Source organism: Lissotriton helveticus, chromosome 4_1 (genome assembly GCF_964261635.1).
Source record: "Lissotriton helveticus chromosome 4_1, aLisHel1.1, whole genome shotgun sequence".
NCBI classification, from domain to species: domain Eukaryota; kingdom Metazoa; phylum Chordata; class Amphibia; order Caudata; family Salamandridae; genus Lissotriton; species Lissotriton helveticus.
Window position 1 is genome coordinate 94,827,633 of NC_136063.1, and position 15,351 is coordinate 94,842,983.

The following is a 15,351-nucleotide window of genomic DNA, read 5'->3' on the forward strand; positions in this document are numbered from 1 at the left end:
GGATGCTGTGGCAGTCTGGCAGGATCACTTGGTATATACCAGGGCAAATGCCTCTCTCCTTCAGTGGTCAGTTAAAGGGGTTTATATATATGTAAATCCGTATTTGTAAAACTACTCACCCTTACGGTCTCAAGGCGCTGTGGGCTGTCATGGAATTTAAGTGAGCTATTGCCCAGAGTCACATGGTGCTGAGCTGAGCTGAGCTGCCGCCGGGGATCGAACCGTGAACCCTGTGCTCGGGAGTCAGCTGCCCTGGCTACTGCACCACTCCTCAACATAGGGCTGATCACTTACATTTCCCCCTACCTTGGGGACTTTTCCATTAATCTGAGATGTAACTGGTATGAACCATCATGATGAGAATAGATTTACTCAAACTACATATTTATTTTACATGACCACTGTCACACCTTGAAATGAAGATATCATGGAGCTTGTAGCAAACTTGTGTTGCCTTATGTGTTAGCAAAATCATTGTTTAGATGAACTGACACTTTCATGATTTCTGTGAAAGATAATGATGTGCTGAATGTTGGCCCAAGGCGGAGGCAGACATGCTTACAAAATGCGCTCAAAATGGAGCCTGGCTTTGGGAGTTTACGAAAGCCCAGCTGTAAGCAGGGGTGGGTGATACATTCCGCTCCACCAGGCACAGTTGGCCGAGTTTTGGTCATGGTGTTCTGAGTTTTTTCTTGTGCATTGCTCGCCAACTGTAAGTTTTAGAGCGAGAATTTGCATCCTCCTAATATGAATTTCTGACACTAGAAGGGCATCCAGCAAGGTTTTCGCAATGCAGGCGGTTGCAACCATTCGCTGTGAGAAAGCAACCGCTTGAGTATAAAATCTACTTAAGTGGCAGCAAAACGAAGTCGACAAGGATTGCCCTCTGGCTCATCCCATGGTGCAGTTTGTACTGATTTTTCTGCTCCTTCTCGATTTGTGCATGTTCTCGTAACTTTGCTGAATCTCGCAGAGATTTCATGTAACTCTGTGGAATTCCACAGAATGAAACTCCCCGAGTTCTGCCCACCACTAACTAAAATGTATCACTACTTATTCCAGCCATATAGGCTGGTTGTCTTGACCAACATATGAATAGAGAATGCTATGCCTTGGATGAAACCCCATATTGTCATAAAATTGATTCACATTGCAACTTTCTTTCCACTTCTCCGCCTGTTTCTAGGATAGTGTCACCACCTCTATTCGTTGTCCTCCTGCACCTTAGCCTCTTATCTTCCTTCAAAGCTAGGGGAGACCAACATAGTTACAGGAGGGCCGAAAACATGCCAGAGTTTCAGGATACCAGCATTATTTCCATTTACGTTAATTACATGTAGATTTATCTAATGTGGTTTTCTTGAGCTGTACATTGAACGTTCTTTTTGGAAATTCCAACCCACCCGCAATTCTGTAAAGTCCATACTATCAGTATACTGTTTGTGCCTAACTGTGCCAACTCAACCATGTCTCAGCTTTGTCTGTTAATCTTTTTTAGGTCTCACCTACAAAGGACTAATTGTGAACGTTCAGTAAGCTTACAGCACGCCCCATTTTTTACCATTGGTTGACTTTATTGTTTCTCTCATTTGCTTGCTTCTTATTACATGGCTTGTCTTCCTCTACTAATGCTTGTCCCTCCCCTACTAATGCTTGTCCCTCCCCTACTAATGCTTGTCCCTCCCCTGAAGTAAAGCCGCTTTACAGTCCTTTCGGCTGACTTGTATCCTTCCACTGCTTATTTAAAGAGCTGCTTTTGTCCTTTTCGTTTAGCCAGCCCTACGTGAACATGCTTGTGTTTTCTAGCCCTCTTCATCGTGTTTACTTCCTCCCTTCAAATACCAGCCCCCAGCTGTGTTGCTCTCCTCACCTCTCAGTTTGCCTTTAAAAGCATAGAAACAGGCATAGTTTGGCTGTGACATGATAGGGTCATATTTTTGTTATCTCCTGCATCCCCATGTTGTACAAAAGCACAACGCTTTGCATACAAAGGCTAATATGGTGCTGAGCAAAGAGCCATCTGCTGCACTTGCTAACGTGGTGCTTGAGGCAGAAATTGTACTTAGTGTGACACTGTTACTGGAGGCCCATAAATCTGCTCCTTGGGCGGCCTACAGGATCGCATGGCTGAATCCTCTTGAAAGTAAATTAGGTTTTGGTAAGTGTTACTCTTTACTTTCTGATACTTGCTTATTCTTTTTCAATTCTGTTCAGAGTTTCCTGAATGAAAACTATTTGTTAATGGAATGCTTTACTTTTCAAAGGTTGAACACATTGAATTGAATGTACAGTTTTGAGATATTACAATCCGCAATAGTGTAACAACTTGCCCAAACCCTCCACAGAATTTTGTTAGTCAGAACATAAGAAAGGTGCTACACCAGACAACTCTTCTGGTGCAAAAAAAAGTATAACTATGGGACTTTCCAAAAAACAATGCCCAACATCACATTGTGCAATTGTCTGGAGTTCTCTAATTTACACAAGTCAGAACATTATAGCAAAAGTTAGTTTCCATTTCTTACAAAGTACATGGCATAAATATGAATACCAAAAAGTATATGATCAAACACGCCATAATGTGAACATACAGCATCAATCATTTGGCCAGTCTAATAAATACATTGTACTATGATGTCAACATAATGATAAAATATCTGACAGTTGGCAATACACAGAGAAGTACAATCTAAGTCTTCTAAAAATCTGTCCGTTCAAAAGGCACTGCTAACTTGTGTTTCGTCTTACTAGACTTTCTCAGGGCTTAGGAATCCTGAGAAGTTATCCCATAAAGAAACTGATAAATAGATGACACACAAATCATGTTATCCATACAACGAGGGCGCAAGTAGATATGGCCGCGAGGTGCCATGATTGCCTGAAAGACACTACGGGCTGGATGGCCTCGAACTGCCTCAAATTGAATGCAGGGAAGACCGAGGTCATGATATTCGGGAATAATCCTAACATCTGGACTCCAGATATGTGGCCTGATGCACTGGGGAAGCCGCCAGTCCCCACATGCAAGGCAAAGAATTTGGTAGTGATCATGGACCAGAAACTGGATTTTGGGAAGCAGGTTAGTGGAGTGGTTTCAACATGCTTCCATATCCTCAGGATATTGAGAAAAATTAAATTTTCTCTTCCAGCCGATGGTTTCAGGTTAGCAGTCTCAGCCCTTATTCTGTCGCGTTGGGACTACTTTAATAGTCTGTACCTGAATCTGAAAAAAACACCTGTAGAGACTACAGATGGTACAAAACGCGGCGGCGAGACTGTTTACAGGCATTCCAAGGTTTGCCTCTGTACGAGAGGGATTACGCCAACTGGACCGGCTGCCGGTATCCAGACGAGGTCAATTTAAGGCTCTGTGCACGATAATCAAAGCATTGAAGGGCAGTGGCCCAGAGTTTCTGTATAGGTGCTTCGATTGGTATGTCCCCGGGAGAGCACTACACTCGGCTGAAAGCAGACTAGTGGTGGTGCCCCGAATAAAAAAGGCCAGTTGGGGAGGAAATACCTTTTCCTATTGTGCAGCGAAAGGTTGGAACAGCCTGCCGGCACATATTAGGACGGCCGAGGAGCTCCTCTCTTTTAGAAAGGGGCTGAAGACTTGGTTATTTAGGGATTAACCCCTCGTACTCCAGGGAGTCAGTGTGCAGCGCCAGGACACCCTTTGGTATAAGGGCGCTTTATAAACTCCTAATAATAATAATAGTAAAAGAGCCAAATCATACAAATCTAGTAGTTCCGAATTTAGATGTCAGCCTGTGAAAACTTATGAGAACTGTGTGCATATATCCTCAATCAATACAAATGCAGCCAGACAAGATTGTCATTGCCCATACAGACTTCCGTCAGAAGAGTCAGAATTTTTCATATTGCAGCGTCACAAGGCCATATAGTACATCGTAGCATCGCATGATCTTGCCCACTGTACTTACAGAATTCACAAATTCGATCTTTAAAAGGCAATTTTCCCTTGCAACGGGAGAGAGCACCACTAATGCAGTGGCAGCTAGTATTAAAGAGCATAGTGGGTGTAGACCCATCATGAATGTACAGGGAAAAAAACACCAAGCTGCTTTAACAAAATGCTTGTTTGCTAATCTGTTTCAATCAGTAACCTGAAACTCTTTTTTTTAGCTTTCGGCTGTAGACAGCACATTTGCTGTTTCGAAAAGAGACATGTTGTAAATACTTTGTGGTCTTCAGCCTGCCCATAGGCTTCTCATTTGGTGGCTCCATTGTGATGTATTCTTATAGGTTCTGTATCGATCCCCCTATTCCTGACCCTGTTCTGGTTAACAAGTTAACTAGCAGCCATCCCATGATGCAGAAACCGTTATCTGATTAAGCCACACTACGGCACAGGAACGTGTTATCTGATTAGGTCATAACGCTTGCCATCTAATTAGACAAGCGATATTCCTCCAGCCCCTGATAAGGCATACGGAGTTCTCAAAACAAATCAAACCTATGACAACCTGGGAAAAACCCTGCGGCCATTGTTTTGATTTCATCGAGAACTTCAGCAAAAGAATGTGCTAACGACCAAGTCGTATGACATCCTTATTGACGTATCTATGTCCATCCTTACGTCAATCTCGGCACCTTACAGGTATAAATATTACCGGTATTGCCTTAAGCAAACACACGCGGTGGTGACGAGATCGGAGCAGCCAGACTTGCCGAAGCCCAGAGCAGAGCAGACCCCGCTGGCGCAGCCCCGCCTTCCTGACGCGCTGAGAACGAGATGCTGCTTTCTCCTGCCGAGAAATCCAGCTCCGGCGCTTCCGGGTAGCCCTCGCAGGCAGCCTGGAATATCGAGACCAGAGACGAGAGATACCATCCCTCATTCATCCTAGATTCAAGGTACGGAACTGAATAACCCCTTGCAGAGAATTCTTGAGTCAGTCACTTGGCAAAACAAACTTAACTTAAACTGCTACTTTCTATTCCCGCCCACGTATTAGGCTTAGGTCAGGTACACCGGGGTAGGCGTAGTTAGAAACACCAGTTGAGTACGATTAGTCAAATGTATATGTGTATGTATCTATTTTATCCATTTTAAACCACCTTATGGCTTAGAAACCATATAAATGTTTTTACAGTATTATTTTATACTTCTGCTTTTATTGTATGCACTTTACTTAACCATAAGTATTGCGATAATATCGATCCATTTCTCTTGTATGAGAAAAGAGACTGATCAATAAATAACATATTTTATTGAACACGCCCGTCTCTTCCTTTTCTCTACAATCTGGTGAGACTAAGAATGCACGTACTGGCTGAGTAAAATAAGTTGTCTTTTGTTTTCACACGACTCTAGAGATACACTCTTGATTAGGGGAGAGCAAAGTTGTCATGTTCTATGGTTGTCAGAAACGAAATCCCTTCTTGTCTATCCAGGGAGGTTCAACTCCTCCTTGCCTATTCGAGAAAGTTTCTAGTGAACTCTGAGCTAGCTGGCAAACCCAAAACTTTAAGTCTAATATCGACAATAGAAGACCTAGTTAACGTCTGGTCTAGGCCTATACTATTGAAGGTATTATTCCAATGCGCAGAGCCTATTGGGATAATAGGAACTACACTACACCATCGCCGCTTTTATATTCCTCCGCATTTTTGCACGGCATGCATGTGTCATGCCTCTTCCTGTCTTTAGCCCTCCCCGAGAGCATTCACAAATTACTACTCTCCCTCCCCAGGGCCCCATTTTAGCAAATGTTTTCTGATCTACATTTTGGGGGGATTTGGAGGACTTTACATGAGCACTTGTTTTTCCCTCTCTCCATTGCGTGATTTTGTTCCTGCTACAGTGCGGCACCATTTAATACACGGCGCAAGGCTCTGGTTACTGCATTGGTGGCCAAGTAGAGCAGCAGCATTTCTCTTGATCAGCACAGCACCCAGTTCACAGCAGCCACGCTTCATCTTTCAGCATGGCGCTGCTTTGGAAGGCTGCGCGCCCTACTTTTTTCTGCACTGCACCCGCTTGTAAGAGGGGTATCATGTCATCCTCCTAGGCAGTCATTATAATATTTAAGATTTTAACCCCATGCGTGTATGCACCTCTTGGTGTTATGATGAACGACATTGATACGCACATACTCTCCCACATCTTGCCCGGTAGAAACTGTAGTTCCCCTGAGGCTTTAGTTCCTCGGGCTACTCCATGATGTGATGAGGTGTCACCAACGCGGTGACCGCTTCATGGCCACCGTGCTTCCATTTTTCACCATAGTGGCTGCATCAGGAGGCCGTGTGCCTTTGTTTTTTCACTGAGGCGATCATATCATCCTCCTAGGCAATAATTATAATATTTAAAATTTAAATTGCATGCCGGTATGCGCCACTCGCTGCTTCTAATGAACTACATTGATATGCAGACTCTCTCCCGCATCTTGTCCGGTAGAAAATATAGTTCCCATGAAGTTTCAGTTCAAGGGCAACTCCATGATGTGATGAGGTGTCACACTTGTATACTTTCTTTCTCTCCTGTGGCCACTGTACATGTTAGATTCCACTTTGTGTTCTGCCAGAATCTCCTCTGTTCTCAAGGCAACACATTGGGTGGGCACAAAAAGATTCAAAGTAAGCGGCACTGCAATCGATTCATATAGGGTTGTTTCGCTAATGCTTTCTCTTACCCCCAATTCAGCTTAATGCTATATTCGTCCAAGATAGTAACTTTATAACACAAGTCTGTTCCGTTCTTAGTTAATTCTCATTCATGGTCCCGGCATGACAATCTACATTTACTTCAGAACATAAATTCATAACATCAAGGTACTCCCTCCGTTAATGGGATTTTTGTAGGCATTTATACTTGTTAACAAACTAATTAGCAACAAGTCTATTACATTGATATTTACATTCACACACAGTGTATTTAATATGCACAAGCCATTTTCCTTATTTATTTTACTTTACTTGACTTTCGATATTGCTTTTCATCTACATACTATTGGAGTGTGTTCTACTTGTATGACCTGTTTACTTTTTGTGGGTAGAGGTAATGATTTGCCTTTTTTTAAATTAACCAATTGAATTATTTTCATGTCTTTGGTGTTTTGCATTGAGCATGATTCAGCATTCTTTGTAGCACTGTGAAGCACATAATAGATGTTTTACCCAGTTAATTAAATACAGATAAATTGCATTGACATTGCCAAAGGCAATAGCTCTTGGATTGCTGACATATATTGGCTTTGCCAATGCATGTTTAGTGTTAGAAAGGGGTATGTAGTTGTGCATGGGCCAGAGTTTACTCACCCTGGAGGCACAACGCAGTGTTATGACATCAAGATGGTGGCTGCTGCATTTTTTAATGCATGTGAATTTACTTGCTCCTGGCGCTTAAGTCATGTGACTCGAGGCGGAGTCCACACATAACCATAGACATGAGAGGCAGTGGTGGCTACATGTCAACAAAAGTGCAGGCCTCTCCCTCACTTGATGCTGGTATGCTTTTGGTTGTCGGAGGATGGGCTGGGGGCGGAGTTCATATTTTTCTGCGATATTTCACACATGAGGTGAGACCTGATCAGGGCACTTCAAGTTATTCTGGGCCCTGTGCTATTTTAAATAAATAGTGGACTTTTTGCTCTGTGGGTTGCCGGTTTCCAGATCTTGTTTCCTCCTGGCTCCGTCCTTGCTTCGGAACAGGAGGGTTCCGGAGGCGACAGCCCATTCCCCACCCTTTTGCAGCTCCATTTCTGGAGGGGACCCTGGCTGCACCCCACGACCAGCTCTTCAATGTATCCCCGGTTGTGCAGCGGTAGGGGTAAGTAAAAGAATATGAACCCGTTTCTTGCAACTATGTTAATCAAAGTAACATAGTTTAAATGAGGAGGCTGAATCCTTGTCATTGGTTGTTTTAATGCATAGCAATTCTTTTATTTAAAGGTTGTGAAGTGGTTTACAAAGTTTTTTATTATTGATAGTGGATTTTAAAGTGCCTTTGGAAACCAACAGACAACACTCTTTTCTAGATAGTCGATCCACACATTTAAAATGGGAAAGAAAATCTGGGAAAAAGTTATAAAAACTGTCTCACAGGCAGAATTGAAAACGAGCATGGGAATTGGAGGCAACTGTATTTTCCGCCGCAAAGTAGGTTAATAAGGTCCTCCCCTTATGGAATGTCGCTGACCAATGGGGCTCAAAACATATACACAGAAATAAAGTGATTATTGTGAAAAGTGTTTGGAGGAGAGATGTGTTCCAGCTCATGTCTCCCAAACCACCTCTTTCGTCTCTGTGTTTAGACTTCTGACTTTGGACTCTTTTGGTTACCCATAATTTTACAAAAATGAAACGTTCATTGGGAAAGGTGGTAAGCAAGATCCGCAATGTTATTTTATAAGTATGGGGGTGTTTGCACCTTTGTCACTGGGAATGTGTTCTGCCTGTTGAATTCCAGCCCTGGTCTTTGTGAAATAATGGACATAACTTATCAAAAATCGCTTTGCCTGAGTGAGGACTGGGCGGATGAGGGAGGGGCGTGGGAGGATTTGGAATTGGGACGGGAGGACGCTCCACTCTTTCCAGCAAGAAAAGCTGAAAAGGGCGGAGGCTCTGGAGATGGTTTAACTCCTACCCAGTGTTGTTTGCAGGAAATCAATACAGGGGAGAGTTATTAACCCCTGTAGAGATTTATACGGAGGAAGAACTGTGCACCTCAGCAAGGAGCATACTAGGAGAGAAATGTGCATACCATCAAGGACTCAATTCATGGGAAAATGTGCACGTCTGTAAAATATTAATACTGGGGAGAAAGGCACACCCCTAAAATATTACATACTGGGATAGGCAATCATGAATAAGATATCAATACTGTGTGAGAAATGCGGAACTCGGTAAGACCTACTGGGTAGAAGTGCATATCTATAGCACATTAATAATGGGAGAAAATGTGAATCGCTGTTGAATTAATGCTAAGGAAAATATTGACATCTGTAAGACTTACTGGGAGAGAAATGGGCACACTTGAAAGACAGATCTTTAGGTCATTTGCAAGTCTTTCAATTTTGTATATCTTTAAAATGTAATGATTAGAGACATTTGTGCACAACTGATGTCCCCAAACCAGGTTTATCCTGAGTGAGATGGCATGCCCTGGCTGGTTAAAGCCTTGCTTTTACAACCTCCATTAACTCCATAGGCTCGGGCTCCTGCGGTGCCAAAAGGGGAGGGAGGCTGACAGAATATATGCATTCTCTACCCCTAACTTGCACTTCTGAGGGGGTCGCCATCTGTGTGGACTCGCAAACTGCTGCACCCCGATTGTTCCCCTGCTGGGCCTACACAACAACACCCCCTCCCCAACACATTGCAGGAAGAGCCCTCGACTGGAGTGGAGATTCAATCTTGGGGTCTCTGTGTGCTTGCAGGGTAAATCCAGAGTGCTGGGACTATGAGTGAGTGGTGTGCCTGTGTGACTGCAGAGTAGGCAGTATGATTGTATGAGTGCAGGGGTAGCGCTGTGCCTTTGTTACTGCAGTGAGAGAGTAGTGAAAGTCCACTGGATGAGTTGTGAGACTGTATGAGTGCAGTGCGAAGGATGTGCCGGTGGGGTGTTAGTGTGCAGGGTTAGGGGTTCCTGCGTAAAAGCTGGAGGAGTGATGTGAGTGCAGTGTGGTGTGTCTGTGTGAGCATAGAGTGAGTTGTGTGCCCGTATGAGTATATAGGATGGGCAACATGCCTTCCTGAGTTCAAGGTGAGGGTTGTAAATGCACTCAAGGAGTGGTATGCACTGGTGAGAGCAGGGTGAGGGGTATGCGTATGTGGGTGTAGAGTGATGTGCATCTGTGAGCACAGGGTGAGAGGAGCGATGTGTCTGTAGGAGTGCAGGGTGAGTGGCGTGTCCGCATGAGTGTAGGGAGAGTGGTGAGTCTTTGTGAGGTCATTTGCCCCTTTTAAAAAAAATAAATTGTAGCAAGATTTCTTGAAATGTACACAGAAAAGCACCATCTGCACCCATTTTTTCTAACTATTTCTTGTCAAGTACAGAACTAATGAGTATCTTAGTACCGCATCTTAATGATTGATTCAAGCTTGATCGCTGTGCTCTCTTGCAGTTTAAATTAATCTCATAGCTTTCTGCTGCCACTGCTCGCGGGCCCATCATATAAAGGACCCACTCAGCCCTGCACCCTAGTGTCCTGTTCTTCCTGGCCCAACGCATCCACCCTCTTCCATTCATAGTCATGGGAATGATGACAGTCAACTTAGACAAACTAAACCAAAATGAACACCTTGAATTGTATAGAAGTTCCACCATTTGCATCCTCCAGGTATGACACTGTACATCAACAGATACAAGTGTTGCACTCTTCTCATTCCATAGCAGGTGGAAAAACGAAGCACAAGACTCCCAGTACTCAAGAGCAACAAAGATATGCATACTCATACACTGTTGAAAAAAGAATTGCATGTATAAATATTTTTGAGCACATGTGAACACTTGACCTTTTCTAATGATGCATTCATAATTATTAATCCTCTCTTTCACAGCCTCAAAGACTGTTGAGGAACAGACTGACAGCAAAGTATGATGAGCTAACACTGCAACACACTCTCAGAAGCAACAGTGGCAACAAAATAAAAGTACCAGAGCAAAGAGCGTGAAAAAATACTTGAAGTTTCGATCCGTACACACATCAGGTCTGTGCCAGTTAACCTTTACCTCCATCTTGAAAGAGTTCACAAACAGACAGTGTATGAAGTGAGCAAAAAAAAATCACTGATCGCTTTGTTGTATAAAAACATCTGTACTGGGGTGAAAACTCATATGGACGGCATGGAGAGTTCAACTCAGAGTTCAAATATATTCAAGCACCAGAGGATCCAGGCCCCAACCAAACACTACCAGTGTACAGAATGTGATAAAAGCTTCACTCGCAGTTCATCTTTCTTCAATCATCAAAGAATCCACACTGGTGAGAAACCGTACCAGTGCACAGAGTGCCAGAAAAACTTCACTCAGAAGTCCTATCTGATAAAGCATCAAAGAGTCCATACTGGGGAGAAACCGTACCAATGCACAGAGTGCCAGAAAAACTTCACTTATCGAAAGGCTTTGTTATATCATAAAAGGATCCATTCTGGTGAAAAACCATACCAATGTGAATTGTGTGAAAAAAGCTTCAGTCAAAGTGCCCATCTTTCCCAACATAAGCGAATCCATAATGGAGATAAACCGTACAAATGTACAGAGTGTGAAAAAAGCTTCAGTCAGAGGGGTAATCTATATTCTCATCAGAGGATCCATACTGGTGAAAAACCGTATCAGTGTCCAGAGTGCCAGAAAAGCTTCACGTTTATGACATCTCTGATACGGCATCTCAGAGTCCATACTGGTGAGAAACCGTTCCATTGTACTGAGTGTGACAAATGGTTCACTGGTAAATCAAGTCTATTAAAGCATAGGAAAATTCATACTGGGGAGAAATTACACAAGTGTACTAAGTGTTGCAAAAGCTTCAATCTGTTCTCCACTCTCCAATCACATCTGAAGATTCATACCGGGGAGCAACCATATCAATATACAGAGGGCCAGAAAAGCTTCAGTCAAAACTCTGAGCTGACTGGGCATCAAATTATCCCTATTAGTGACAAACCTTATCAGTGTTCCGAATGTGAGAGGACTTTTGATCAAAAGTCAGATCTGGTTCGTCATCAAAGAATCCATACTGGGGAGAAACCATACGAGTGTACTGAGTGCACAAAAAGCTTCAGTCGATGCGCAAGTCTTAATTTGCATCAGCGATTCCATACTGGGCAGAAACCATACCATTGTATAGAGTGCAAGAAGAGCTTCAGTCAACCCTCAAGTCTTTATTCACATCAGATGCTTCATATTGGGGAGAAGCCATACCAGTGTAGTGGGTGTGAGAAAAGCTTCACTAGGACATCAGATCTGGTAGTTCATCAGAGAATCCATACTGGGGAGAAGCCATACCAGTGTACTGAATGCAAGAAAAGCTTTGTTCGATGCTCCAGTCTTTACAGGCATCAGATGATCCATACCGGCTACAAACCACACCATTGTACAGATTGCAAGAAAAGTTTCACAAGGAGGTCAACTTTATTAAAACATCGGTGCATCCACACTTATAGGAAACACCCGGTATCAAATTTGGGAAGGACTTATGTAGTTCCCAACATTGAGATAGATCAGAGCGTGCAGTTGGGGCACAATTCACATTCTGGTGGCAGTTAGCCTAAGAGATTACTAATGCAGAATATGTACCCAGCAGGACCCTACTCCAGAAACTGCGTCCTAACTATAAGGAGATTTCTCGATCAACTTACGAGATTTCCTGAACTTCTTTGAAGAAGATGTCTGTAGGATGATTGATGCAATTATAAAGACCACCTCAACATAGAACTATATCTCCTTTTTGTGGGTGGGTCGGATGAGGCTTAGACTGTGGGAACTCCTCAAACCAAACAGGAATAAACAGTACACTTTCAATTTAGCTTTATTTTCTTTTAGTTCTTTTATTTAAATAATGTTACAAATAAGCCCTTGTTACCTTAAAAATATACTCTATTCTGGAAAAAAGAAAAGCTGAACTAATCCTCTACACAGACATTTGAAGCAACACATAAATGACTCAATATTTTTTATTTATCCATCATTCTCCCTTGAAAATAACGCCTTTGAGTCCTTTCTTTGTGATTACTCAGTTTAGCTCACAAAAGCCAATTGTTCCGATTTGCATGAGTCTATTCCATATAATTTGAGATCATTCGTCCCTTATTCCTCCATTCTCAAGACCCAGGACAAGTTCTGTTTGTTGTGGACTAGAGTTCAAGCAATCAGTTATGGAAGTGTTATACTGAAGTGGTTTAGTTGAGTGTCCTCAGTCTGACCAACTGGGAAACAATATTCTCCAGTTTTGCACAACCATCCTGGTAATTGACTAGCTACTAATTCTGGCCATCCTCCGTACATTGCAGTTCTCTGTGTGAACAAGTTTACTCATTGGTGCTAATAGTGGAGTCACTGACCATTAGTGAAGTGCATCTGACTCAATGCAAGATTTATTCTAATTTTACTACTGAGAAAAACATTGTAACTAATACTTTTCAACATTCAGCCTATGTTATTTGTGCTTATTCCACTTCTATGTTTTAAGATACTTTAATTAATAGTGTGCTTATTATTTATGTTTAAGAATTAATCAACTCTCTTTTTACAAACCCCTAATGATCTTCCATCTAGGGAGAATGTTCTCTCTCTCTAGCTGAACGGTTTGAGACACAAGGCAATTCCTGCTAAGTTGTTTCAACGGCACCAGCACAAACTGCACTGGCACTTTACTTTGATTTGTGTGTTCATGGAATGAAACGAGTGCAGCTAGTATACATCAGGTGATTGACTTGTCAGTGCAGACCTTGCTCATGTGAACTAAATGGAACACTGGGAATCCTGAAACTTTGTATCAATAGTATTGTTTAAAAAATATAAAATGGCAATAAATCCAGTCTAAAAATTTTTTTGCTGGTGATTGAGAATCATGTTAGGAATAATTGCCTAGGAACAGGCACTTAACCAGAGTAAGTCTGAGTCTGTTTTTGTTCTGCAGTGACCATTGCTTTCAAAATTGGCAGGTATTGCCTATTGCCAGTGATCGTGAACCCCGGCTTGGGGGCTGGTCCATCTGTGCCATAGTATGCCACTGCTGCTGAAGGTGCTTGGTACTGGTGGACAATGTGGATGATGCAACCTCTACCAATCGCAACGTGGCAATGCTGACTCCGTGCTACACCCACTTTCACACTGCCAACTGTATTGGATACCACTTTGACCCCTGGAGGCTACTACATTGGGCAGTAGGCAGTAATACTCTAGTGCTCCTCTTGAGTTGCACCAGCATGGCAATGTGGGTTTGGCAATAAACCTGCTTTCTTCACACCTCTTGCTGTATGAAACACAACAGACTGCTGAAGATTCGGGTGTTTCTGATTCCCCTCCACCCCCTGATACTGAATATTACTGCTACTGGAGACACTAATCATTAGTTCTTAAGTGTTCCTTCTGGAGAGTGCTGCCTCTACCTATTTACAGCAGCAATTGTGATGCAGCAGCTCTAAAGATGATCTACATTCGACCCTCCAACTGTAAGGTGAAGAACCAGTCATGCTGTCAAAGGTTTTGCAGCATGCCCATTCATGGGATTATCTATTTGTAGTGGACAGCAGTGGGAGGTATGCTTAATGAACATACTTTGCTAAATCTTGTACGAATATTGAGTTGGATTCTATAGGGCATGTTAAGGTCAGTGGTCCCTCCACTTCAGCTCAGCCATTGATTAGCTCTTTACTGAAGAATGGTTTGGAGAGTACCAACAAACCAATAAATCGAGTCCCCTGTAAGGCCATGCAATCGGAGTATGAAAGCAAGAAAATATCTAAGAGAATGCCCGATTATTACAACCCCAGCTCTCCCAAAATGTTATGTCATAGTTATACTAGTTCTTCTAGAATACTAGTATCTAGTATACGTCTTGCGGTTGACCCTATCAAAGGCGGACGTAAGGTCCATAAGCTCCCGGTAGAAAGATCCTGGCTGGGCAACAGTGTACTTATTTATAATTAGGTAAAGATTTATGCATTGATTTATTTGATTTATTTCTTAAACTTGTAAGGCGCAACAGCTACCCAAAAAGGGGTTCCCGGCGCCGAGACACAGCACAGAAAGGTGGCGAGGGTTTGCAAGGTCGTTCATGTTGTTGCTCGAACAACCAGGTTTTGATGTTCTTTCTGAATCTAGCGTGGTTTTCCTCCTTGTGAATATAGGGAGGGAGTGCATTCCAAAGGGTTGGTCCTAGATGAGCAAAGGATCTACCTCCCATTCTTGCAAGTTTGAACCTAGGTATGCAGAAGTTGGCTGCTGATTGCGACCGTAGGTTGCGTTTGGGAGTATAGGGATGAGCTAGTGCAAGTAGGTATTTGGGTGCATTACCCGCTTTTATTCTGAACATATAGTTCAGAGCTTTGAATCTGATTCGGTTTTCTACCCGGAGCCAATGCAAATCACGTCGGTAGTTCGAGACCCTGGTGGTTTTAGGAATTCTACGCAGCAGCCTGACAGCTGAGTTCTGGACGAGCTGTAGCCGCCGTACTACGGCTTGATTTGAGCCTAGGTACAGGATGTTACCGTAGTCAAGCCGGGATGTAATAAGGGCATTGACTACGGTTTTTTGGGTGGAGATAGGCAACATCCAGAGGATTTTCCTCAGCCACTTCATGATGGTGAAGCAAAGGCCAACGACTATGCAGGCCTGTAGTTTCATGGAGAGGGAGCTATCCACAATGACCCCCAGATTGCGT

General features: G+C 43.0%; 1 protein-coding gene across 1 annotated transcript in view; it reads left to right on the forward strand.

Moving 5' to 3' along the window:
- The first annotated feature begins 10,668 nt into the window (after positions 1–10,668).
- The window catches only part of LOC144828388 (uncharacterized), a 271,756-nt gene continuing 267,073 nt past the window's right edge, over positions 10,669–15,351 (forward strand). Inside the window, exons 1-2 of the mRNA XM_078686502.1 lie at positions 10,669–11,541; positions 11,623–12,111. Coding sequence (XP_078542628.1) covers positions 10,802–11,541; positions 11,623–12,111 — 1,229 coding nt within the window. The 5' untranslated portion in view covers positions 10,669–10,801. The remainder of the gene's footprint in view (positions 11,542–11,622; positions 12,112–15,351) is intronic.